The 25,941-nt window shown below is 45.6% G+C and overlaps 1 protein-coding gene across 6 annotated transcripts in view; it reads left to right on the top strand.

The window, feature by feature from the left end:
• The window catches only part of LOC147418161 (calcium/calmodulin-regulated receptor-like kinase 1), a 39,893-nt gene extending 14,939 nt beyond the window's left edge, over nt 1-24,954 (top strand). For 2 of the 6 annotated variants that reach the window (XM_086507611.1, XM_086507610.1), the window contains 7 exons: nt 21,687-22,050; nt 22,589-22,742; nt 23,176-23,302; nt 23,390-23,475; nt 23,609-23,680; nt 23,815-24,018; nt 24,097-24,954. In XM_086507611.1, the coding sequence (XP_086363737.1) occupies nt 21,731-22,050; nt 22,589-22,742; nt 23,176-23,302; nt 23,390-23,475; nt 23,609-23,680; nt 23,815-24,018; nt 24,097-24,414 (1,281 nt within the window). In that variant the 5' untranslated portion in view covers nt 21,687-21,730 and the 3' untranslated portion in view covers nt 24,415-24,954. The remainder of the gene's footprint in view (nt 1-21,686; nt 22,051-22,588; nt 22,743-23,175; nt 23,303-23,389; nt 23,476-23,608; nt 23,681-23,814; nt 24,019-24,096) is intronic. The other 4 variants (XR_015187364.1, XR_015187366.1, XM_086507612.1 and 1 more) reach the window with 4 other exon arrangements.
• The last annotated feature ends 987 nt before the right edge of the window (nt 24,955-25,941 follow it).

Below are 25,941 nucleotides of genomic sequence, written 5' to 3'. Positions count from 1 at the left end.
AGAAGGATCTCGCTGAAGCACGATCAAGAAACACACTTGAAGAAGGAGAATTGCAACCCTCAGTGATAGAAGAACTAAACACGATCAAGGAGCAACTACGGGCCATCAAAGAAGGAGAAGAGCAGCACAAAGAAATGACGACCTCTTGGGTGGATGTTATTACCAAGACTCAACAGAAGGCGAACGAAGACGAGAAATGGATTGAGGTTGCCAAGAAAGGGAAAGGCAAAGAAATAACGTACACGCCCACACCCACTATTATTAATCTAACACTAGAGGAGGAGCAAAGAAGATGTGTACGCACGTTGTACATGTAAGAATTTGCGGCCTTAAAGACAAAGATAATGTGGACGAAGAAGTAAAAGAACTCATGGCTCTGATGGGGGTTCATGAACAGATGCATACAAGAGCTTGGAGAGTGGGCAACAAGAAAAATGGAAGCAATGGGGAAACCTCGAAAGAAAGGGCACTCATTCTTCGATTTCCGTCCATGGAAGCGAAGGACTTTTTGAAGAAAAGGCCAACTCTTAAGAAGACGGGCATCTTTCTTGGGGATGATCTTACTTTCTCATAGATCGCTCATATGCAGGAGGTAATGCCGGAGATTAGAGCAGCAAGGGAAAAAGGCAAGATTGCTTTCTACCAAGATGGAAGAGTGGTAATACTCGAGCCACCCGCCACATGACGGTGCTAGACCTATGGGACCACACTAAAAGTTGCCGCTTGGAATTGTAATGGATCTATGTGCCTTGATGTGGGTGCCTTTGAGGATAGTTTTAACGGGAGAGACATCATCTTCTACTCTGAGACACATCAGGCCCTTGGGCAATCTATGCCTCACATTAGTGGATACAGATGGGAGATAGCCTGTAGTCAGGACACGCGATCAGAGCACAGAGGGCGGGGCTCAGGAGGAGTGGCAATGTTATTCAGGGAGAGTTTGCAGCCATAGATACATATAGCTCGCAGGGATGAGCAAGCTAGGTACATGTGGGTGAGATTGAGAGCAGAGACTGTCAGATATCTCTACATTGCTATTTGCTACTTTCCCCCAAGCACGTCCGTATATGCACCACCCAGAGGACAGTCCCCCTTCTCTATTTTGGATGATGACATATGGGAATTCTCTAGAGATGGCGACATTATCATTCTAGGGAACTTCAATGCTAGGATTGCCCATCATCAAACAGTATTCTATGATACTTCAGAGGAGATGCTGAGAGAGCTGGATGTTACAGAGACTGGCCTATCCAGACTATCACAAGATGGGAAACATACTGAGTATGGACGGCACTTGATAGACATGGGGACTGCACATGGATTGGCCATCCTGAATGGCCTACAGAGATTTCCCGTTGCGGGAGGCTTAACATGCTTTCCACACAGACATGGTGTAAGGTGCAGCGGAATGAATGTTGAACTTTGCTCAAGATGAGTGCTCCGAACTGTGCTCAAGGGTTCCTTTTACTTACGGAAGGGAGAGTCTCCCGTTCCTTTAGTGAGAGAGTGCAATGGACACAAACAAAACGAATGGACATTGTGAATGGAAGTGCATGAGACTGAGAGATAGTGAAGAGAATACGACACCACAGACGTTGTAAAACCCTCCTCCGAAGGCCCCACTCTCTATGGCGAAAGCGGTCTACTATTGATTGCACAAATCTCTACAATGCTTGAACTTGCTGACGATGTCGACAACGACGAGATGGGCTGAATCTGGAAATGCTAATGGTTGAAATCTGCAAATCTTTATCTGCTGAATTTTGACTCTATGTCGGTGACGACGATGCGACAACGATGCGCTGAAAAACTCAAATGCTGAAATCTGCGTTTTCCGGGCTGAAACTGCAAACCTTGCGGAATCTGACCGTGCGGCGAGGAACTGCTGCGCGAAGGTGAGATGTGCGAGGTTCGGGACTTCTATTGCGATGTCTGACTGCTGAAAACTGAAAACGCTGATCCTAGGGCTGAATCTATCGCGATGATCTGCAAAAAACACTGAGTTGTCCTGCAGATGCAAAAACGCTAGGGCTGAAAACTGCCTTCTGCTCTGCCGGTGGCCTTGCAATGCAAAACGCTAGGCTGATCTGCTGTAGTCTTGTCCAAAAATGCTGGCCAAGCTGCTGTGGAGCCAAAACGCTAGAAGTCCTTGGGGTCCTGCTGAGAAGTTGCCTGTGAGCAATGCTCCTGTTGCCTCTTTTGCCAGAAAGTGCTAGCGCTAGCTTTGCTTATATACAAACTTAGCAAAATTGCCCTACCTACTTTCCAACAAAAGTCACTTAAAAATAATAAGTGAAAAATCTCAAAAATAGGGAAATTAGGTTAAATGCACTGGAAAATTCCCCTGAAGGATTCTGATGGAAATGCTTATGATCATGCTCAGTGCAACCGGAGGATATGCATCTAATCTAATTGTCTGGACATGCACGGTCTGCGAATAGACTCACAAAAGTGCCAGATCACTTCCTATTCTAGACTGACTTGACTGAATTGAACCCTGGTCATGCTGTAGCTTGTCCACGGACACATAGGGTTGGATGTGTCATGTGACACATGGAGCCAGCAAAGTGGATTATGTCATGGCACAACCAAGCCTTATCTCTAGTATCCAGGATCTCATAGCTGGGCCTAGACCTGTTGGGGTGGCAGTGGATCATGCTGTTGTGTCGTTGACCATCTCTTTCCAGTTAAGTGTAGCACACAGTCCATTGGTGGCAGCTCCTACTCGCTATACCTTCACGCAAGAGACCGATTCCGTATACATAGACGGGATCTGCAGGCTGCAGCAGTAGACGCCTAAGCATCGAGGAGCCAGGGCGACCTCTGGAGGAGCTTACTACTATACTGACACAAATATTACTTGATGCAGCAGCAGAGACATACCTACAAACCTTGCTCGAGCATAGACGCTGTGTTGGGAGCATGCCTCAGAACAGCTGGTATGATGTTGAATGCCGACAAACCAGAGCTAGACTTCAGAGGGAAGTGCTTTTGGTGGACATCACTCACAGACAGTCACAGATTGACTTCCGACGCCTGGTGAGGCGAAAAAAGAGGGCTTTTTTGGCTCAACTAGAGCAAGGTCTCTACCAGCTGAGGCATGGTGTCACGGGGACGTGGCAACTGTCAACTATGTCACGAGGACGTGGCAACTGCTAACTTTAGTTGTTGGTTTCTTTCCAAGGGGTTTTGTTTTATTTTTGAGACCCTCTTCTTGAAGAAGCAAACGGTCGGACACTGCATGGCCAATGTGAACGGTAGTTTCACCCGCAGATGGGTAGTGGTCGGCACTGGAATTCGTATGGTAAGAGGATGTGTAGGCTCAGAGCAAGATCATATAGGTCCCCCCGTCGCACTTAGCAAGTTGGTGGATACTAGGAAGTGAACTCAATAAAGGCCTAAAGTCAAGGTGTGACTACCAATTGAAAGTATCCGATAGTTGGGCCACATTGCATTTTTGGATGCGGTCCCAATGAGGATAGATGGTCAGAAGACCAGTGGGAGCCCAACAGAAGCATCTCCTAAAATTTAGGGAACTGCTATTTTGGGCCGAGAAATGTGTTCGCGTCATTACCTCCGGTATGACTAGGGGAACATTTTACAACTTTGCGGCGAAGTTAACTGGGCAACCGGTAAGGATATTTTTAAGCGGCGAACCCGAAACGGGAAAATGCTTGTAAATACGCCAAGTGTCAATTTCTCATGGACTTTCCTCCTACAGAAAAATGGGCGTTGATTTTTAAGCTGGGAGATGCCTTCATTTGCAATTTGTCACAGGTTAAGAGCTATGGAGTGCTTCCTTTCCCTCTTATGTACAATGCGGTGCCAGGTGTGATGCCCTGCACGCTACGCACTGCCCTCTCTCTCCCCCTACGAGCAGTATGTTATGCCCCACTAGTGGGCTTTTCATTTGACCAATGTACAATTATGTGGGTTCATGCGCGATTGCCGAGGCAATAGCCTCTTGCACAGGTACTGGATTAGCTATCGGCTAATCCCCCGCAGGTACAGGTGATTTCGGAGAGGTTTCACACCAGAAATCTTGTCCGATTCAAAGGGCAAGTAGCCCTACAGGTGTGGGAGCTCGAGGTCTTGCTATAGATGCGATCGGCACGCGAAACGGAGCCCAAAACAGGGAATTACAGCCTGCTGTGTATTTTTGCAGGTTTAGGGTTTCGGCCCTAAATGGACCCTAATACCCCCAGGAGGTTCGGGGACGCGAGGGGACCGCTGTACAGGTGAATTGACGCATGTTCGGGGCAGAAAACAGAGAATTCAGCATGTTGCAGATTCTCGCCAGGTTTTGCAAAGTGTCCGTATGCGTCGGGAAAGTCACCTATTGCGTGGGGATATTGACTGTGAAGCGTCCTAGTACAGTTATGTTGCTGAAATGGGGCCAGAACAGGTGTTTCTTAGCCTTGATTGTGCGGGGCAGTTTGTAGGAGAACACAGGTTTTATTCCCTTTGTTAAAGAATAAAGAAATACCGAAAGGGGCGCCAATTTTTGGGGCCTACAGGTTGTCTGCGTCTGCTCGGAGCATTCTAGCTCCCGAGCCGTGTGTGTACTTAGGTGTTAATCCTCGTTACAGGTTACCTTTGCAAAGTACTCTGTGTGTCTAAAGTAAAGAATTTCAGGTGAAAGCCAATGTCTACTGTGCTACGGGCCGGTTTCATGGTTCTGTTGCCGGGACATCAATCACTTTTTCCTTAAAAGTGAGCCTGGATTGTTTTGGGTAAAGACACAGAGTGCAGGAACGCGGGGATTACACTATGGCTGACAAGGGGAAGGGAATTATGGAAGAGGGTTCCTCTTCAAAGGACAGACAGGAGATCCCTATGGTTTTCGAGATTGGCGAGAGCTCACGGCCACGTCAGTTTGTACTTCCGTTCAATGTGAATGTCCCTCCCGTAGTACAGGGCTTTATGACTGTGGAACTTGAGGATGATGTGGTCAAGACTTAGTTAGTTGCTGCGGTGAATGTCTTTTCGTAGCTGGTGCAGAATCCGAGGTTTATGGAGTTCTTGCAAGCGCCACCAACGCAACCGCAAAATAGGCAACCTACGCCGCGTACGGAGCTTGTTGATGCGCAAGCTCAGGTACTTCATGTGGCGCAGGAGGAAAGGGAACACTCGCATGTTGCGGAGTCGGGGGCTCCAAAGCAGGTTCTTCCCGTGTCACAAAATGCGGGCACCACGTGCCAATAGAAAAGAACAGACTGAACAGACTTTTAGCACTTCAATAACAACTGTTCAATAACAACTGAACTGAGAGAGAGAGAGAGAGAGAGAGAGAGAGAGAGAGAGAGAGAGAGAGAGAGAGAGAGAGAGAGAGAGAGAGAGAGAGAGAGAGAGAGAGAGACGACACGCGACACGGAGTGGCGAAATTCCACCCCAAAGAGTATTGGCCCCAAACCTTGGCGCCCCTTTCGGTATTTCTTTATATTACTGCTGATTCGCAAAGTACAACAGCCGGGGAGCACCTCCTTTGCAATCCGTGCGCTGAAGAGTGCCAGAGAGGGCCCCCAAGGCTCATATTTAAAGGCCCAAAGCCTAAAAGCATCAAATATGAAAAGCTGACTCCAAAAAATCACGTTCCTAAAATTTCGGGATTTCCCTAAAAATCCGCCGCGAATTCCGGGACGTCCGTACAGGTGCCACATCATCATATTTTGATGTGCAAAGTCTTTTGAGTGTGTTCTGCTTTATTTTTAATGCCTTTATGTCACTTGGGACCCCATCGGACGGGATCCCCATAAGTTGGTAGGACTTCTTCTTCTGTTGCTTGTTCTTCTTAGGGTTTCTAGAATTAGGGTTTGCAGGTTTTAGGGTTAGGGTTTCCAGAATTAGGGTTCAGCAGTTAGGGTTTCTGGCAAAAATTAGGGTTTGCAGGTTTTAGGGTTAGGGTTTCCAGAATTAGGGTTTCAGCAATTAGGGTTACCACGTCCTCACTCTGTGACACTTCTTCTACTGCTTCTTAGGGTTTAGGCCCCTCGGCCGGCATCTGTAAGTTGGCTCCATTCTTTAGGCTTTGACACGTCAGCAGTTTGTTACATCCCGTGCTTGAACGGGCGGCTAGAACGCCCATTCCACAGGTTATGCCAGTTCAGCCCGCCACCTTTCAGAGCTAGCATGCTGTCTTGAATGGACAGGGAGCTGGATACTAGGCAATGCACTCAGTTTTTCCACCACCCACGATACATCCTGGGTATTTCGGGGGTGGATCAGTGTTCCAAAGTATGGCTGGTCATGCGCCTGGAAGTCAGCCGTACATGCCAGGAACAGTGTTCGGGGGTATGCAAGGCATCATGCCAAACCCCATGTATGGTAGTATCGGCATGCAACAAGGTTTCCACTGCAACCAGGGCCAGTTTGGGGTGCCACAGGGTCATTTTGGCATGGCTGGTTTTTCTGGACAGCAGCTAGATATCGCACCTCTGACGCAAAATGTGAATGGCCAAGATGTGCCGATCATGCCTACTACAGTGCCCATGTTGCAGACCATTCCGTATAACAACTTGGGGGCACTAGAGAAGCCGAAGGCTTACAAAGAAGGTGGTGCAGCGGTAAAGTTCAGTACCTTCAGTGGTTTCGAGGATAAGACAAAGGCCCTCACTTTCCTTCAGCAGTTTGATACAGCTTATGCGGGAGGGAATTTTACAGAGGCCTCGAAGGTCAGGAAGGCTGCCACTTTCTTAAAGGACAATGCGCTTACATGGTGGACGACATTGTTAATGCAAGGACAAGCACCTGCCACTTGGGTTTACTTCAAGCAAATGTTTGCATTTGCTTGGCTGTCAAATGAATTTGAAGCCGACGTCATATGACAGATTGGCACCAACTTACTTCAGCCTCGTGCAAGAGCTTGCTGGAGTACAACAGGAGGTTTTGTAAAGCGTTACTCCTAGTGACCTCCTACAGATTTGTGCCATTGACAGAGCAGATAGAGAAGTACTGTTGTGGGCTGCCTAAAGGGCTTCGTGATTACTGTACAAAGAACAGAGTGGCTACCCTTACTCAGCTTATGGAAGTTGCGAACACTGGTCTTGCCTTGTTGAAAGGAGAGGACAGTGGATTTCCGAGCAGTGACAAAGGAGGGCAGCAAAAGAAAAATTCAGCAAAGAAGCCCTTTGTGAAAACGGCTCCTGATGCGTCACAGGGGTCAGAAAAAGCCACCAAAGACAAGGATTCAGCCGGGACTTCTGGAGCGCAGGCAAAGAAACAGAAAAGGAAGCCTTTTGTGCGCAAGTCGCTCGAGGAAAAGAAGGTCCTAATGGCTGAGAACAAATGCTTTATATGCGAGCAGCCTGGTCACTTTTCTATCAATTGTCCACAAAGGAAAAGACCAGCTGGCTCAGAGGATAAAGAAGACCAGAAAGGCAAGAAGCCTAAACCCACGGCAGGTTTAGTGCCAGACATGGTGGGTGACAGGCCCATCACAGATGCCAGTGAGTTATGCAGGGCATGGGGTAAAGTTAGGGATCAGACGACACTCATCTTTTTTGATCCAGGTGCCAAAGCCAACTTTATCTCACCAGAGTTAGCTATGAAGCTGGGCATCAGAGCTGAAGAGATGGGGTACACAGCAGAGGTAGGGTTGGCATGTCTTGGCCACTCAGAGTGTGTTACTCCCATCATTGGAAAACTGCGTCTGCATATTCAGTCGTATGTGGACACTGAAGAGTTTTACATCATGCTGCTGGAAGGTTGTGACGCCTTGTTGGGGATTCCGTGGATGTTTCGAGTGCATGGAGTCTTGGATGCCTACAACAAAAATATCACTATATAGCATAGGGGCAAAACTCACATCTTGGATGTAAAGCTTAAAGGAGAGTCAATCCCTATTGTATCTGCTTCTGCTATCGCTTCTGTAATAGAGAATCATCTTTCTGTGTACTTGATTTTTGCACGTGATGTCTTAGATAGTGATCAGTCAAATTTATCTATGTTAGATAAAGAAAGGTCAGCATTTTTGCAAAAGTTTAGTGACTGTTTTTCTGATTCATTACCGTCGCAATTGCCGCCAGAGCGGCGCAGCAGAAAGAGATTATGGGCCAGGTTGAGGAGTTATTAGAGAAGGGGCTGATTCAGCCTAGTTCTTCACCCTTTTGCTCCCCAGTGCTCCTAGTGCAGAAGAAGGATGGCTCATGGCGCATGTGTAATGATTACTGTGCGTTGAATAAGAATACCATCAAGAATAGGTTCCCTATTCCTAGGATTGATAATATTCTCGATCGTTTAGAGGGTGCTGCAATTTTCAGCAGGAGAGACCTTAAGAGTGGATACCATTATATTTGTATAAGGCCAGAGGATGTGCACAAGACTGCGTTTAGAACGACATTTGGTCTTTATGAGTTTCTAGTGATGTCGTTTGGGCTAACAAATGCTCCTGCCACGTTCAACAGAATGATGAACCGGATTTTTCGCTCGCATCAACTGTTTGTTGGAACGTTCTTCGATGACATGATAGTGTATTCGAAGAATGAAGAGGAGCATAGGCATCACTTGACCATTGTGTTCGAAGAGCTGCACAGTCACAGGTTACTTGTCAATCCTAAGAAAAGTGAATTCTTCCTCGAAGAGATCCACTTTCTTGGCCACATAGTCTCAAAGGATGGTGTTAGAATGGATCCCGCAAAGGTCGAAGCTATCAAGACATGGCCAAACTTGAACACTGTGCACGATGTCAGAAGCTTCTTGGGATTGTGTTCCTACTGTAGAAGGTTTATCAGAAATTTTGCAAAGATAGCATCGCCTCTTCACGCTTTGCAAAAGAAAGAGGTCACTTTCAGATGGGCCCAAAAAGAGATTTCAGCTTTTAGTCTCTTAAAGGAAAAGTTGACTTCAGATCCAGTTATTGTTTTGCCAGATCTCAGGAAGTCATTTGTGGTCCAGTGTGACGCGTGTGGCAGCAGCATCGGAGCAGTGCTAATGCAAGATGGACGGGTAGTAGCTTATGAAAGCCGAATTTTGCAAGGGCGAGAGAGGACTATGCAAGTCTATGAGAAATAGCTCTTGGCCGTGATTCATGCGCTTTCTAGCTGGAAGCACTACCTCTTAGGTGCTGATTTTGTTGTCCAAACAAATCATCAGACCTTGCGATACTTCTTGACACAATCAAAGTTATCCGAAAAGCATATGCGATGGGCAAACATTCTTTCCATGTTCCACTTCAAGATGATGCATGTGGAGGGCAAGAAGAATGTTGTGGCTGATGCATTATCAAGAAAGCCACAAATTTCAGCCGTGTCAATTCCTTATCATCATGAGTTAGATGACATGAAGGAATAGTATACTGCTGATGAAGATTTTGCAAGGATCTTTGAACAGTTACAAGAGGGGCAACATCAAGAGCACTACCTCCTCAGAGCCGGTTTTATGATGATGCATGGCAGACTTTGTGTCACTAGGCCACTGCGACATAAGGTCATGGAAGAGAGTCATGTCCCACCGTATGCAAGGCATTGTGACATTGATGCAACAGTTAAAGCGGTAAAGTCATTCTTCTATTGGCCTACCTTGAGGAGAGATGTGGATGCCTTTGTGCGAGCATGCATAGTTTGCCAAAAGGTCAAGTTTGACAGGCAAAAGGCACCAGGGTTGTTACAACCACTGTCGATTCCGGATAGGCCATGGGAAAGCATTGCTATGGACTTTATCTTTGATCTTCTAAGGACGCCAACAGGGAGTGATGGTATATGGACCATTATCTGCACGTTCAGCAAGCAGGCCCATTTTATCCTTGTCAGGAAGAAGATAAAATCTGATCAAATGGCACGCTTGTTCATGTACAATGTGTTTTAAGTTTTATGGTATGCCACAATCGACTATCAGTGATCGTGATCCTCGCATGACCAGTTTGTTCTGGAGAGGATTGTTTGAGAACATGGACACTACACTCAAGTTCTCGTCTTCGTTTCATCCACAAATTGATGGACAGTTAGAAGAGCTAATTCTACTGTCTTAGATCTGCTGAAATGCTATGTGTTAGATAATAAGGGCAAGTGGGAACAGTATTTGCCTATGCTTGAGTATGCGTACAACACTACAGTGCATTCGTCTACTGGCAAAGCACCTTTTGAAATTGTTGAAGGCGGCAAAAAGGTTCCTCCCATTTTGCATACAAAGGACGATCTTTGAGGCAGATCGATATGTTGAGAACATGGATGAGATGTATAAGAAGATTAAAGTTGCCTTGGAGAAGACTCGAGCAAAGCAGAAAAAGGTTGCTGATCGTCACCGTCGTGAATTGCTGTTATCACTTGGTGATTGGGTTCTGTTAAGGTTCGAAAAGGCAAGGTTAAAGAAGATGAAGGGCAAGGAACGGTTGTTTCCTAAGCTCAGCATGCGTTACTATGGGCCTTTTCAAGTGCTTGACAAGATCAGCGATGTGGCTTACAGGCTGAAATTGCCTGATGCGTGGAAGATTCATAATGCGTTTCACGTGAGTCTTCTAAGACCCTTCGTGGGTGATGTGCCAAAAGATATGCAAGATGAGGATCAGCCAGAAGTTGAGGAACTTGATGAGATCCTGGTACTTGAGCAAGTTTTGGCACATAAGGACAGAAAAGTTAAAGGACAAGTTGCAAGACGCTATTTGGTGAAGTTCAAGAACTATCTGCCTATGGATGCAAAGTGGATGAAAGAGCATGAACTGTCAGAGTCACCAAATGTATTGCAGCTTTACCTTGAAGCCTTTGGGTTACAGCCTACTTATGCCCCAACCCAGCGTGTGCAAAGGAGGGCTAATGATAGAGCTAGTACATCAAATGTACATATGAATTCAGTGTAATAGATGGAAATGACAAAAGTACGAAGGCTTCATTAAGTCATTTGTATCTATATGTTATGACCTTTCTTGCGGATACATGCGATGATAAAAGAGTGTTAATAGCACAAGATCATCAGTGGCGTGTATTTATGGTATGCAATCGAGGACGTTTGCGATTTCAAGAGGGGGGTATGTCACGGGGACGTGGCAACTGTTAACTATGTCACGAGGACGTGGCAATTGCTAACTTTAGTTGTTGGTTTCTTCCAAGGGGTTTTGTTTTATTTCTGAGACCCTATTCTTGAAGTAGCAAACGGTCGGACATTGCATGGCCAATGTGAACGGTAGTTTCACCCGCAGATGGGTAGTGGTCGGCACTGGAATTCGTATGGTAAGAGGATGTCTAGGCTCAGAGCAAGATCATATAGGTCCCCCCGTCGCACTTAGCAAGTTGGTGGATACTAGTAAGTGAACTCAATAAAGGCCTAAAGTCAAGGTGTGACTACCAACTGAAAGTATCCGATAGCTGGGCCACATTGCATTTTTGGATGCGGTCCCAATGAGGATAGATGGTCAGAAGACCAGTGGGAGCCCAACTGAAGCATCTCCTAAAATTTAGGGAACTGCTATTTTGGGCCGAGAAGTGTGTTTGCGTCATTACCTCCGGTATGACTAGAGGAACATTTTACAACTCTGCGGCGAAGTCAACTGGGCAACCGGTAAGGATATTTTTAAGCGGCGAACCCGAAACGGGAAAATGCTTGTAAATGCGCCAAGTGTCAATTTCTCATGGACTTTCCTCCTACAGAAAAATGGGCGTTGATTTTTAAGTTGGGAGAGGCCTTCATTTGCAATTTGTCACAGGTTAAGAGCTATGGAGTGCTTCCTTTCCCTCTTATGTACAGTGCGGTGCCAGGAGTGATGCCCTGCACGCTACGCATTGCCCTCTCTCCCCCCTACGAGCAGTATGTTATGCCCCACTAGTGGGCTTTTCCTTTGACCAATGTACAATTATGTGGGTTCATGCGCGATTGCCGAGGCAAGAGCCTCTTGCACAGGTACTGGATTAGCTAGCGGCTAATCCCCCGCAGGTACAGGTGAATTCGGAGAGGTTTCACGCCAGAAATCTTGTCCGATTCAAAGGGCAAGTAGCCCTACAGGTGCGGGAGCTCGAGGTCTTGCTATAGATGCGACCGGCACGCGAAACGGAGCCCAAAACAGGGAATTACAGCCTGCTGTGTATTTTTGCAGGTTTAGGGTTTCGGCCCTAAACGGACCCTAATACCCCCAGGAGGTTCGGGGACGCGAGGGGACCGCTGTACAGGTGAACTGGCGCATGTTCGGGGCAGAAAACAGAGAATTCACCGTGCTGCAGATTCTCGCCAGGTTTTGCCAAGTGTTCGTATGCGTCGGGAAAGTCACCTATTGCGTGGGGATACTGACTGTGAAGCGTCCTAGTACAATTATGTTGCCGAAATGGGGCCAGAACAAGTGTTTCTTAGCCTTGATTGTGCGGGGCAGCTTGTAGGGAGAACACAGGTTTTATTCCCTCTGTTAAAGAATAAAGAAATACCGAAAGGGGTGCCAATTTTTGGGGCCTACAGGTTGTCGGCGTTTGCTTGGAGCATTCTAGCTCTCGAGCCGTGTGTGTAATTAGGTGTTAATCCTCGTTACAGGTTACCTTTGCAAAGTACTCTGTGTGTGTCTAAAGTAAAGAATTTTGGGTGAAAGCCAACGTCTACCGCCCTACGGGCCGGTTTTTCATGGCGGCGCTTTCATGAGTTGCCCCCCCCCCCCCCCCCCCCCCCCCCTCCCGCCATTACCTCTACAAAGACTTGGGGTCAGTATGCATCAGCTTTGTACACAATTTCTGGACAGCCGCCCCTTCCCGACCCCCTCGACCCATGCCCACACACATGTGCTTTTTTCACCACCGAGATGGTGAAGAAGGCTATTGACAATATGAGGACTGGGAGAGCATATGAGCATGATGGCTTGGTGGTTGAGCATTTCATGCATGCCAAAGATCTACTAGCAGAGCTTCTTGCAGTCATGTTTAACGGTGCCATGTGCAAGGGCTGGCCTGGTACCTGGAGCCTATCTACGATTGTACTATTTTCAAATCAGGAGACCCTATGGAGCCTGGGAACTATCGCACTATCATGATTGGACACACATTGGCACGGTTGTACGCATCCATTCTTGAGCAGCAACTGAGTAGATGGGCAAAGAGAGAGGGAATGTGTGTAGCTAGGCAGGCAGAGTTCATAAGAGGTTTTTCTACTCTTGACCATATCTTGACACTCAGGGCCATCATCGAGGAGGGCAGATCCCGTGGGAGACGGATCTATTGTAGCTTTGTGGATTTCCGCAAAGCATTTGACACAGTACCCAGAGCTAGACTGATGCGCAGATTACAGGAAATGGGAGTACCCACAGAGCTAATTTGGGGGATCATGGCATTGTATAGACCAATAGTAGGGCATGTACGCACTTCAGAGGGTCTTTCTACACCGGTTCACTCCACTATTGGACTGAAGCAGTGTAAGGTGCAACGGAAGTGAATGTTGAACTTTGCTCAAGATGAGTGCTCTTAACTGTGCTCAAGGTTCCTTTTACTTACGAAAGGAAGAGCCTTTCGTTCCTTTAGTGAGAGCGTGCAATGGACACAAACAAAGCGGTGAACACTGTGAATGAAGGTGTTGAGACTGAGAGACAGAGAGAGAAGAATACGACACCAGAATGTTGTCAAACCCTCCTCCGAAGGCCCCACTCTGTATGGCGAGAGCGGTCTACTATTGATTGCACAAATCTCTATAATGCTTTGGACTTGCCGACGATGTCGACGATGAGGACGACGGCGAGACGGGCTGAAATCTGAAAATGCTAAGGGCTGAAATCTGCAAATCTTTATCTGCTGAATTCTGACTCTATATTGATGACTATGTCGATGGCGACGATGCGACGACGACGCGCTGAAAACGCAGATGCTGAAATCTGTGTTTTTCGGGCTGAAACTGTAAACTTCGTTGGATCTGACCGTGTGGCGAGGATTTGCTGCGAGAAGGTGAGATCTGCGAGGTTCGGGGGTTCTACTACGATGTCTGGCTGCTGAAAACTGAAAACACTGGTCCTTCTTAATGCCTTGTCGCGAAGAATCTGCAAAACGCTGGTTGGTCTTGCTGATTCCAAAACGCTAGGCTGAATTTTGTCTTCTGCTGCTGCCAGTTGTCTTGCAATGCAAAACGCTAGGCTGATCTGCTGTTCTAATGTCGCCGGGAATCTGCAAGTGCAAAAACGCCAAGGCTGGTCTATGGATGCAAAAACGCTAGGGTCTCTTGCTGATGTAGAAAACGCTAGGCCTGCTGGGGGAGTGCAAAAACGCCAAGGCTGGTCTGTGGATGCAAAAACGCTAGGGTCTCTTGCTGATGCAGAAAACGCTAGGCATGCTGGGGTCTTGCTGAGAAGGTGCCTGTTGAACTGAGTTCCTGCTGCCTCTTCTGCCAAAATTGCTAGCGCTAGGTTTCTATATATACAAACTTATGGGATTTGCCTTACCCAGTTTCCAACAAAAGTCACTTAAAAATAATAAGTGAAAAATGTCAAAAATGGGGAAAATAGTTCTAATGCACTGGAAAATGCTCCTGATGGATTCTGATGGTAGTGCTGATGATCATGCTGTGTGCAACCAGAGGATATGCATCTATTCTAAGTGTCTGGACATGCACGGTCTGCAAACAGACTCACAAAAGTGCTAGATCACTTCCTATTCTAGACTGACTTGATTGAATTGAACCCTGGTCATGCTATAGCTTGTCCACGGACACATAGGGTTTGATGTGTCACGTGACATCTCCTCCTTTTCACAATGAGGTACTGGTACTGAACTGTATGGCGTCGAGGGAGATCGCCAATAACATTCGGAATCTTGGAAAGGACTCTTCGCCGGCCCACTCTGATGTGTGGGTCGTGCGATACTTGAACTTCATAAAGGTCTGCAACGCTTGCTTCTTTGGGCCGCGCCGAAAGCGACACAGAATTCTGTGGCTCCTTCGATGCTTCAACTTCGTCGATAGTCATGCATCTACCTTCTTCAAGAATCTCCGAGGCTGAAAATTCCTGAAACCACTTCCAACCCAAAAACATGAACATACCCATTCCATGTAAAGTGACCGGAAAAGTACTATTCTTTTGAAAAAACTGTGCATGCAATGTAGATGAACATATAGACAGAGTGTCAAACCATTCATCAAACACACGCAAACAATGGGGTCGAATCTTGTCTTTTTGATCTAAAATCAATCAACTGTGGCAAAACTCAATAGAAATGCCTATGCTTGATGCTCAATCCTTCTTGTGCTTTTTCGGATGCTGTGTCATGCCAAGGAAGAGACATGGAATGTAAATTCCTTGAATGCAAACATTTCAGCGTTTCGTGAGTAATCCGCATACATCCGTGCTCATTCATGAGTGAATCATGTTGAGCGTACCATATGTCATGCCTATGAAAAGGGATCACATAAGGACGGTGACCAAAATACAGGAAAGCATCACGAATGAAACACTCGAACAATGCGTGCTGACTAATTATTCGAACACATAATACTTCCTGTGGGGGTTCTTTGGACCGAGGCTCGATGGCAAATATCGGTTCTTCTTGAAGGGGTTCTTTGGACCTAGGCTCGAGAGCCAAGATCGGTTCTTCCTGATTGATCGAATCTGCAATGAGGTTAGCTTCACTAGAAAAAGGATCAGCTAACACATCATCCTTGTGAACAATCACATCATCTTCATTCAAATCATCATGCTCGTGAGAAATCACATCTTGATCATGCAAATCATGCTTGTCCTTATCATCCAAATCATCAGGCTCATCATTATCATGCAATTCATCATGCTTATCATCGTGCAAATCCTGTGTGTCATGCTTTGGAGAAGAAGAGACGAAGGGAGTCTCCTTTTCCAGAATCTCTTGCATTTGTCCTTGCACTTGAGAAAAGAATCGGAACAAGGTAGCTTTCCTTTCGTTGTGCTCACGCTCTATGGATGCCATTCTTTCTTCGTTTTCACGGGCTATGGCTGCCATTCTTTCTTCGTGTTCGCAGGCATTTCTGCATTTCTTTCTTGGTGTTTGCGCTCCATTTCGGCTCTTCTTTCTTTGTGCTTGCGATGCATTTCTGCTTTTCTTTCTGCTCTGCTTTCTTCGCGTTCTAACTTCTTGTCCATAAACAAATGCTTCAACTCCTCCATAGGAGTTAGTGCAATCCTTGGCGTAGATGGGGAAGGGGGAGGGTCGGAAAAACCCTCCTGGTGGGGAAAATTCTTCTTCGCCTCGCATGCTCATCACCTCCAAGCGAAGTATCCATTCCGCTTCGAGTGATGACCATCCACTGAAGTCGTGGGTTCTTGTGGTCTTGGGTTCTTAAGTTCACAAGGAACTTTGGGTTCTTGGGGATCTTGGTTCTGGGGTTCTTGAGTTCTTGAGGTTCTTGAGGTTCTTGCGGGTCTGAGGTTCTTCTTTCGCTTGCAATCTGTGTTAGAGAAGGATCTTCTCTTCACCCAAGTTCTGCTCTTTCCCGCAGGCGCACCCCTTGGCGGCCTTGTGCTCACACCAAGGTTTCTTTTTTCCACCTCACGTCGATTGGCCGGCCGCTAAGTGCACGGTCCGCTCTTAATGAGTGAAAAGAGGCACAAGGGGAGGCTGAACAAGCCCTTCTTTCTTGGGTTTCCTGTCACTCTTCAAAAACACGATTCGACACGCCCAAGAGGTCTTGGGTTACGTGCGACCGCAACAAGCAAAAAAAATTCTTGTGGTTCTTTCCTTGAGTGATACAGAACATTGTCAAAGCTCTGATACCAATGTAAGGTGTAGCGGAAGTGAATGTTGAACTTTGCTAAAGATGAGTGCTCCGAACTGTGCTTAAGGTTCCTTTTACTTACGGAAGAAAGAGCCTTCCGTTCCTTTAGTGAGAGAGTGCAATAGACACAAACAAAGTGGTGAACACTATGAATGAAGGTGCTGAGACTGAGAGATAGAGAGAGAAGAATACGACACCAAAATGTTGTCAAACCCTCCTCCGAAGGCCCCACTCTCTATGGCGAGGGCGTCTACTATTGATTGCACAAATCTCTACAATGCTTTGGACTTGCCAACGATGTCGACTACGAGACGGGCTGAAATCTGAAAATGCTAAGGGCTGAAATCTGTGTCTGCTGAATTTTGACTCTTATGTCGATGACGATGTTGATGGCGACGATGTGACGACGACGCACTGAAAACGCAGATGCTGAAATCCGCGTTTTTCGGGCTGAAACTGCAAACTTCGTTGGATCTGACCGTGCGGCGAGGATTTGGTGCGGGAAGGTGAGATTTGCGAGGTTTGGGGGTTCTATTGCGATATCTGACTGCTGAAAACTGAAAACGCTGGTCCTTCTTGATGCTCGCGAAGAATTTGCAAAACGTTGGTTGGTCTTGTTGATCCAAAAATGCTAGGCTGAATTTTGTCTTCTGCTGCTGCCGGTTGTCTTGCAATGCAAAAAGCTAGGCTGATCTGCTGTTTTAATGTCGCCGGGAATTTGCAAGTGCAAAAACGCAAAGGCTGGTCTGTGGATGCAAAAACGCTAGGCTTGCTGGGGGTGTTGCTGAGAAGGTGCCTGTTGAGCTGAGTTCCTGCTGCCTCTTCTGTCAAAATTGCTAGCGCTAGGTTTCTATATATACAAACTTAGGGGATTTGCCCTACCCAATTTCCAACAAAAGTCACTTAAAAATAATAAGTGAAAAATGTCCAAAATAGGGAAAATAGGTCTAATGCATTGGAAAATGCTCCTGATGAATTTTGATGGTAATGCTGATGATCATGCTGTGTGCAACCAGAGGATATGCATCTACTCCAAGTGTCTGGACATGCACGGTCTGCGAATCGACTCACAAAAGTGCCAGATCACTTCCTATTCTAGACTGACTTGATTGAACTGAACCCTGGTCATGCTGGAGCTTGTCCACGGACACATAGGGTTTGATGTGTCACGTGACAAGCAAGGCTGTCCGCTCTCTCCTACTCTATTTGGTATGTATGTGGATGAGGTTTCTGACTACATTGAGAGAGATGGGGATAGAGGTGCACCGCTAGCGGGGACATGGATCCCGCTATTTCTATACACTGATGATATTGTGTTGATCTCCGACTCTCCGGAAGGGATGCAACGTCACTTGGATGCTTTGCATAGGTTTGCCCATGAAAGTGGTTTGTGTGTCAACCTTGGAAAAACCAAGGTCATGATATTTAATACCACCCCACAGTGGATCAGGAGGTCAACGCCCGCATTCACATACGGCCAGGAGAAGGGGGAGTATACAGATGCTTACACTTACCTTGGAGTGGTTTTTAGTGGACCAGCATTCTCGTTAAGGAGAGCAGCAAAGACTAGATTGACCAGAGCCCATTCAACATTGGGTAGATTGGAGAGGATGTGTTCGTAGGCTCAGTTTCAGGAGCCTCGGATGAAGCTCTGCCTCTTTGACATGCTAGTGGCTTCTGCATTGCTCTATGGAGCTGAGATATGGGGGCCTTCATTGGATCGTTACCGGAGGACAGATCGCATTGATAGATGGGGGGACATGGAGAAGCCCCTGGTCTCTATGATCTCGTGGCTCATTAGAGCCAAGGCCTCAGTACCACGTGCCATTATCCGAGCAGAGCTAGCTGCCCCTCCACTAGTAGTTGAGGCGCTCACTAGATTTGTCTCCTTCATACACCGCATGTGGGAGCTTCCCAGAGACAGATACGCCCACCTTGCACTTGAGTCCTCTCGACAGTTAGCCATGCAGGAAGATACGGCATGTTGGTATGGGGAGATGACATCATGGTTCCAGGCGCATGGGTTCAATATCGACAGATTGCCCCCCTTCCAGTACTCACTGGACGCACCCTCCATGACTCTTACATAGTTCGAGAACACCAGGCTCATCCGCCAGGACCTGATTCAGCTAGACACCAAGAGGACATGGATATAGCCAACACAAAAGCTGGGCACGAAGATGGCTTTCTACAGAGAAGATCTTCTCCAGCTTACGACGGACGGTTTTGTGACGAGGCCCAGATACATGGACACCCACTTGTCTCATGGGATACGGTGCGCTATTGGCCAGATACGCACATGTCACGTGACACCTCCAACCCCATGTGTCCGTGGACAAGCTACAACATGACCAGGGTTCAGTTCAGTCAAGTCAGTCTAGAATAGGAAGTGATCTGGCACTGTTGTGAGTCTATTTGCAGACCGTGCATGTCCAGACACTTAGAATAGATGCATATCCTCTGGTTGCACACAACATGACTATCAGATTTCCATCAGAACCCATGAGGAGCATTTTTACAATGCATAGACCTATTTTCCCTATTTTTGACATTTTTCACTTATTATTTTAAGTGACTTTTGTTGGGAACTGGGTAGGGCAATTTGCATAAGACAATATATAACCTAACCTAGCTCTAGCACAATCTGGCAGAAGAGCAGGGAAGTGCACAGGCAATAAAATTGCAGCAGGCGTCTCCCTCTCTCTCTCAAGCAAGAACTTCCAAGAACCTTGGCGTTCTCGCCATTGAAGGCCTGGCGTTTTTCAGCTTTAAGACCTGCATTTTGAAGCCAGCAAGAACCCCTCAGATTAGCGTTTTGGAGACCAGCAGGCTAGCGTGTTTTAAAGGCAGCTTTTCAGCGTTTTCATAACCAGTATGTGCAGCGTTTTGACAGCTTACCTCAGCGTTTTTGGGACTGCTTGCAGCAGTGTTTTCCATAGCATCAAGGACAACGTTTTTGAACCAGCAAGGCAGCGATTTGCAGCAGCAGAACTCAGCGTGTTAGCAGCAGCAGAATTCAGCAGAAGACCCATCGAATTCAGCAGATAAAGAACAGCCCAGTAGATAGCCTTTTCAGCCGCCGTCTCGCCGTTCTCGTCGTCACTGTCGTCTACAGACTTAGATCCACATTGCATCATAGCCTCACAACTTGCATCAGCATCTTGTACTTGATTGCGCAATCAATAGATTAGACTTCTCTCGCCATCGAGAGAAGGGCCCTTGGAGGAGGGTTTGACAACTTCCTGGTGTCGTATTCTCTTCTCTCTCTATCTCTCAGTCTCAGCACCTTCATTCACAGTGTCTGTTCACTTTGTTTGTGTCCATTGCATTCTCTCACTAAAGGGACGGAAGGCTCTCCCTTCCGTAAGTAAAAGGAACCTTGAGCACAGTTCGGAGCACTCGTCTTGACCAAAGTTCAACAATCACTTCCGTTGCACCTTACAACACATCTTCACACCAGCTGCGGATCGAGAGGGAGATACAATGGAGTACCAGCAGAGGCAAGGACATGCCCCCTGTGTGACCTGGAGCCCGAGACAGAGTTACACTACACATGCCACTGCCCCGTCTGGTACGAGATACGAGGCCGCTTCCATTGCTTGTTCAGAGAGGGCTTTGGACCACTCTCCAAAGTCACGAGGTACGAGGATCGAAGATGCCTGGGTTTGTTTCTGCTCGAGCTGCGTAGACACAGAGGGAGCCTGCTGAGAGGAGAGGTCAGCGAGTCCTAGAGACATATCACAGACTTCTTTAGAGCAGACACCTGGAGGAGCTACTACCACAACAGATCTTATTGCCTCACACCAAAGGCACACTGATCGACCGAGCGATTGAATTGGGGAGATCCAGACGCCCACGAATACGGAAGACTACACAGCATCGACGGAGGCTACATCAGAGGATCCGGATCACTTTGGCTCGGCATGCACAACGCCCGGTCAGATTGCTGACCATGGAAGAGATCGATGAGATCCGCCAGCGACCAATGTTGGATCTCTTGTGACTTGTGGTTTAGCTATCCCAGCTAGCTGCTTATTTCACACCTACAAGCTTAGGATTTCATAGTATTTATATCTCATCCTTTTGTCATTTCATTTCATTTCATTTTGCTACTTTGACTTTGTATGAGATCCACCACATTGTAACACTCTGGTCTCATAGGTCATTATGGCCTTTTGAAGACGTTAATATAACATTTCATTTCATTTCATCTCTCTCTCTCTCTCTCTCTCTCTCTCTCTCTCTCTCTCTCTCTCTCTCTCTCTCTCTCTCTCTCATGCATGTTGCATATACACTTGCAATGTGCTATTCCTATTGACTAATGTGATCTATGATTGGAGATTTGGATGAAGTTAACTTCTACGCATACATTGTTGGCTGGTTGGGAGTGTCATTGGTCCGACAGAGAAGGTCCCCATATTTCATCAAATTGACCAAGTGAAAGGGGGCATTGTTGGCTATTAAATTTTTACGTGGCTTACATAAAAGGGCTTCATAGATTGAAGATCAAGTGAAGAGTCTTTGTATTGGGCTATGTTTTAGATTAGGAAAGTTATGTTAGCTATGGTGGTAAGCCTTTTACCTACAGAGAATAGATGGAATGCGTATGAAGGGCTGATGTTGGAACCTTTAAATGTGTGTAGTATCCTGGGGAATGTGCACTTGAAGAATGTCTTTTAATGGAAAGACATTTGTAATAACAAGGCGGGGTTTGTTGAGTGGATTCATGAGTGATGTAGGCATCTAAAAGTAATTGGTACGGAAGTGCACAGTTCATACAGAGCATGCTTCTTTAGCTCTCTAAAGTTGGGTTTGATGTTTGATTTGTTCAGGCAGTTGTCAAACTTGTGTGACTTTTCTTGCTTGTTATTTTGAAAAGGTTTTTTTAAGTTTTCGTGTCAGCTCTCTATTTTAGTGCTATTTTTGTCAATTTGTTTTGTTTTGATATGCATTTGGTCAAGAGAGGAAGATATCAGCTATGTTTTGCTACTGGATTTACTCCGGTTCAATCTTGTTTTGGGTCTCTTGCTTTGATTCTTGCTAATAATGTGTCTCACCAGGGACCCTTGCACGTGCACTTCAGTTACTTGAAGAGGACTGAAGAATGAACTCCTCACTGTCAATTGGTGTAATCATAGGGATATCCATTGGTGTCGCAATTGGAGTGGTCATTGCAGGTTGTCTTCTCCTCTGCTATCAAGCTCAAAGAAAGAAAAAACAAGTAACAGGTGGCAGTGAACAACGTGGTATGCAACTTCCTATTCGTGTCAATGGTTTCGATGCAAGTTCCATGTTATCCGACACCACAACAGATCATGATTCGCCTCCTCGTAGCAAGGAAAACAAGCACTTTCCTTCTTGGTTTGGAGTGAGTGAGAAGAGCTCAGTTCTATCTCATTCAGGATTGCCAGTTTACCCTTACAAGTGAGCAATGTTCTCCTCTGCAGTTGGTTCCTTCCGCATACTGTATTGTAGCTACAAAGCTGGTGACATCTTTACTGCAGTATTGTGATTTGGCTGGTGTTACATTTTGACTTTTTCTATAGTTAAAGGTTTGTAGACTCATTCTTCAAGGTCCTTTTTGATGGCAAAAGCTCTAGCAAACTTAAAAAACTAATCTGTATGGAATATGCTAGGCTTGGCTGCACTTGAGTTTAGAGCCTCTTTGACAACTTGTGTGATGTCAGCTCGGTATATTATCTTACAGTGCTTAGTCTCTCATGTTATTTGCTCTTGAGCTCTTTGCGACTGTCCAATGAGTTTTGTGCTAGTCACTGTACCATGTCTGTTCTGTATGGACGACTATGATGTGAGCCAAATTTGCCCATGAATGATCAATGAACCGTTTTTTTTTGCTTCCAACTTTGGAGGAACAGCAATTTTCTGGTTTTGGCCATGTTTGTGTTTGTGGAATGGACATCGTCTCATGGGCATCAGCTTTTCTGTATATTGTTGTACACAGGGATTTGCAGAAGGCAACTGCTAATTTCACAACCAAATTGGGGGAGGGGGCTTTTGGTCCTGTCTACAAGGCAATGATGTCAGAAGGTGGTACTTTTGCTGTTAAGGTGCTCTCATCACAATCAAAGCAAGGGGAAAAGGAGTTTCTAAATGAGGTATGCATACATTTGTTACAATTTTTTGTTTTGATGTCTATATGTGAGCCTGCATCATGCAAAGTGCCAGCATGAGTTGCAAGCAGTATTGTTAATGGAGGTTAATAGGCACTGGCCACCCTGAGGATTCAACTATACTTAATATTCTACCCCAGGCAGCATTATATGGCTTATGCTCACCTGCATTCTTTTTGTTGAGCTTTATCATCCTTCCAGAAAGAAGATTTAACATTTCTCGTCTCTGCTTTCTCTTCCTCAAATTTTTCGCCTTGGAAAAGCCTGTGTGTACTTGAGCTTCAGAATCAAGACATCTAAAGGGATTGTCAAAAGACCCCCCCCCACCCCCCCCCCCCCCCCTCCCCCATGAGCAATCTTTTTTACTTACGCAGTTGTTGTTCATGTTTATGTTCTTAACCTCAAAGATGCTTTGTAGGTGTTGCTTTTAGGAAGGCTACATCATAGGAACCTGGTCAATCTTGTTGGGTACTGTGCGGAGAAAGGTCATCGTATACTTGTTTATGAATTTATGAGCAATGGCAGCTTGGCAGAGCTGCTATATGGTACAAAGGCTTCTTTCCCCATGCCAGGTTGTCAATTTTTCACACGTCAGGTTTTGGCTATCTAATAGCGATTTTGGTGTGGTGAAGGTGAAGGTCGAGAACCATTGTCTTGGGACTTGAGAGTTCAGATAGCGCAGGATGTAGCAAGAGGGATTGAATATCTACACGAGGGAGTATGTTGAGTTCTTGGCTCTCTTTGTGCTGCTGCTACATAACATGCATTTAATTTTAGTAGGTAGGTTTAAAGCACAATACATTTTACTTGGTTTCAATCTCTGTTTGCTCATATGCGTATTTACATTGCAGGCAACACCACCTGTCATACATAGAGACATAAAGTCTGCAAACATTTTGCTGGATGCTTCTATGAAAGCGAGGGTACACAAAAGCCATGCATTTCTCTTTGTTTATTTCTGTCATGTGTTCATGTATGCATGGTGCAACAGGCTACCTCATGTGCAGCATTGGCTTAGATGTTCTCTTTAAGTATGCATTTTATGTCGATATTTCAGGTAGCAGATTTTGGTTTGTCCAAGGAAATGCGAACAGAATACCCAAATTCCGGTGTGAGAGGTACTTTTGGGTATGTTGATCCAGAGTATATCTCCACATCTCAGTTCACCCTCAAAAGTGATGTATACAGCTTTGGTATCTTGCTTTTTGAGCTAATAACAGCAAGAAATCCTCAAAAAGGCCTAATGGATTACGTTGGGCTGGTAAGGGGCTCAGTTGTCGGGGCTCATGTGTTTAAACTGTATCCACTTCATGTATGTCTGATGAGGCTGGTTTTGCAGGCTCTGCTGAATGCGGAGGGAGAAGAGGGCTGGGAGGAAATTCTAGATGATAGAATTAGCGGGATGATAAATACAGCAGAGCTTAGGGCCTTGGCCTGCCTTGCAAAGCAGTGTGTGAGTCCTAGTTCTCGCAATCGGCCGCGAATGAGAGAGGTTACTCAACAGCTTGTGAGGCTTGGGATTAGGAGAAATAGCAGTCGCATCGACAGAAATAGAGTAGTGGCCGATAATACATTGCAAGCAGCAATGAGGGCAGCAGAGCTTTCAAGAGCAGATTTGCGCCGCCTTGCGAGCATTCCGGAACGCATAGAGGTTTGATACTCTTATAACCTGATGGAAGGCCTGCCGGTCATATGTGTGCATTTAAAAACATCTTGGGGGTTGTGGAGGGGATGTTCTACGGCACAGAAGCTGAAGAGAACCTATGGGTTGAAGGAGGTTTTGTGCCTCTCCTACAGAAGCCAGTGGAGATGGTCAATGTAAATTAATTATGAGAATCACACAATTTTGAGATTTCTCTTCCTGAGAAGTTGGGCTGCACTTATTCCAGAAATGCTGGATTTGTTGCCACTTCTCTTCCAAATGTAAAGTAAAAATACAGTGAATGTCTTGTAGACTCCATGGATAGCGTGTGTGTTACAGGTTGTGTGACCCTTCATCAACATTGATCGACAGTTTTGGTGTGGCTCCAGGCAACAGGTGACCCTCTTGTGATTTCATGTAGAAATACCTCGATTTGTGGTTGTGTTGGCCGTGAAACTCAGCATTGTGTGTGCACGGTTTTGTCATTGTAGCAGCATGGCTCAACATTCAATGAATCTACCAATGTAATACCCAATGAGGATAGGATTGATGGTACCAACTGTTCTTTATGGTCATTTTTGGTGAAGCAAGTTCTTGTTAGCTGGAACCCATGGCATCATGTGTAGATTTATAAGGACGGCTGTAAATGTTCCTCTTGCAACTCTGCAGAGAGGGACTGAACTTCCACTGAAATGGGTTTGGTGTCTCGATTATATGAGCTTGAATTCGAACCCAATTCAATCGAAGGCTTAGTGAGGATGTGCCAATTGCCCCACTTTGCTCGCAAGGTAGTGCAAGAACTACATGTGCCAAAGTGTGATTTTATTTTTCTTATGGTTTTAATTATGTACATATAGTGGGACTTTAAATTTACTTATAGTTTTTTCTAAATGTAGTGAGCCAGTTGCAAAAGAAAAAAAAAAAAGCAAGATGCGATGATGTCTTGAAAGAATTGGAAAAAGATAAGACCAACAATGATGCCAATAAGAATATGGTGTTGAGAGTGATGAACACTCTCATGATAATGTTATCGTGATATTTGAAAGTGTTAGTGATGAAACAGTTTGGAGATGCATACATTTTGATATTTTCTAAGAAATACACAAACATTTTTGCATTGTTAATTATTATCATTTCAACAAATTGCTTAATGTTTCTACACTTTTTTCCATGAATGTGATTGTAAACTTTTGTCTTTTGTAACTCATTGAATTGTTTGTGTTTAGATACTACAAAGCAAACATGGAAAGTTTAAGAGAACTTTGAATCTCAAGTATCGGTAGTTTCATTACAACAATGGAAGCCTCGTGAATGCTTAGTAGAGATTTGGAAACAACTACATGGATCAAATGTTGATTCATCATTCAGAATCATTTGAATCATTGAAGTCCATAGTTGACAATTTTCATATTGATATATAAGATGTCCAGAGTTGTGGATTAGAAGAAGTAAATAAGTTTACTAATGAAACTTCATCATTAAAAATATAGTTAAATAGGTTAAATGCTACGTTGGGAAGAGTCAATAATGTCAAGACTAGAA

This window comes from Adiantum capillus-veneris, chromosome 30, assembly GCF_014529385.1.
Source record: "Adiantum capillus-veneris isolate H3 chromosome 30, ASM1452938v2, whole genome shotgun sequence".
NCBI lineage: Eukaryota > Viridiplantae > Streptophyta > Polypodiopsida > Polypodiales > Pteridaceae > Adiantum > Adiantum capillus-veneris.
This window is presented reverse-complemented; position numbering and strand designations above follow the sequence as displayed.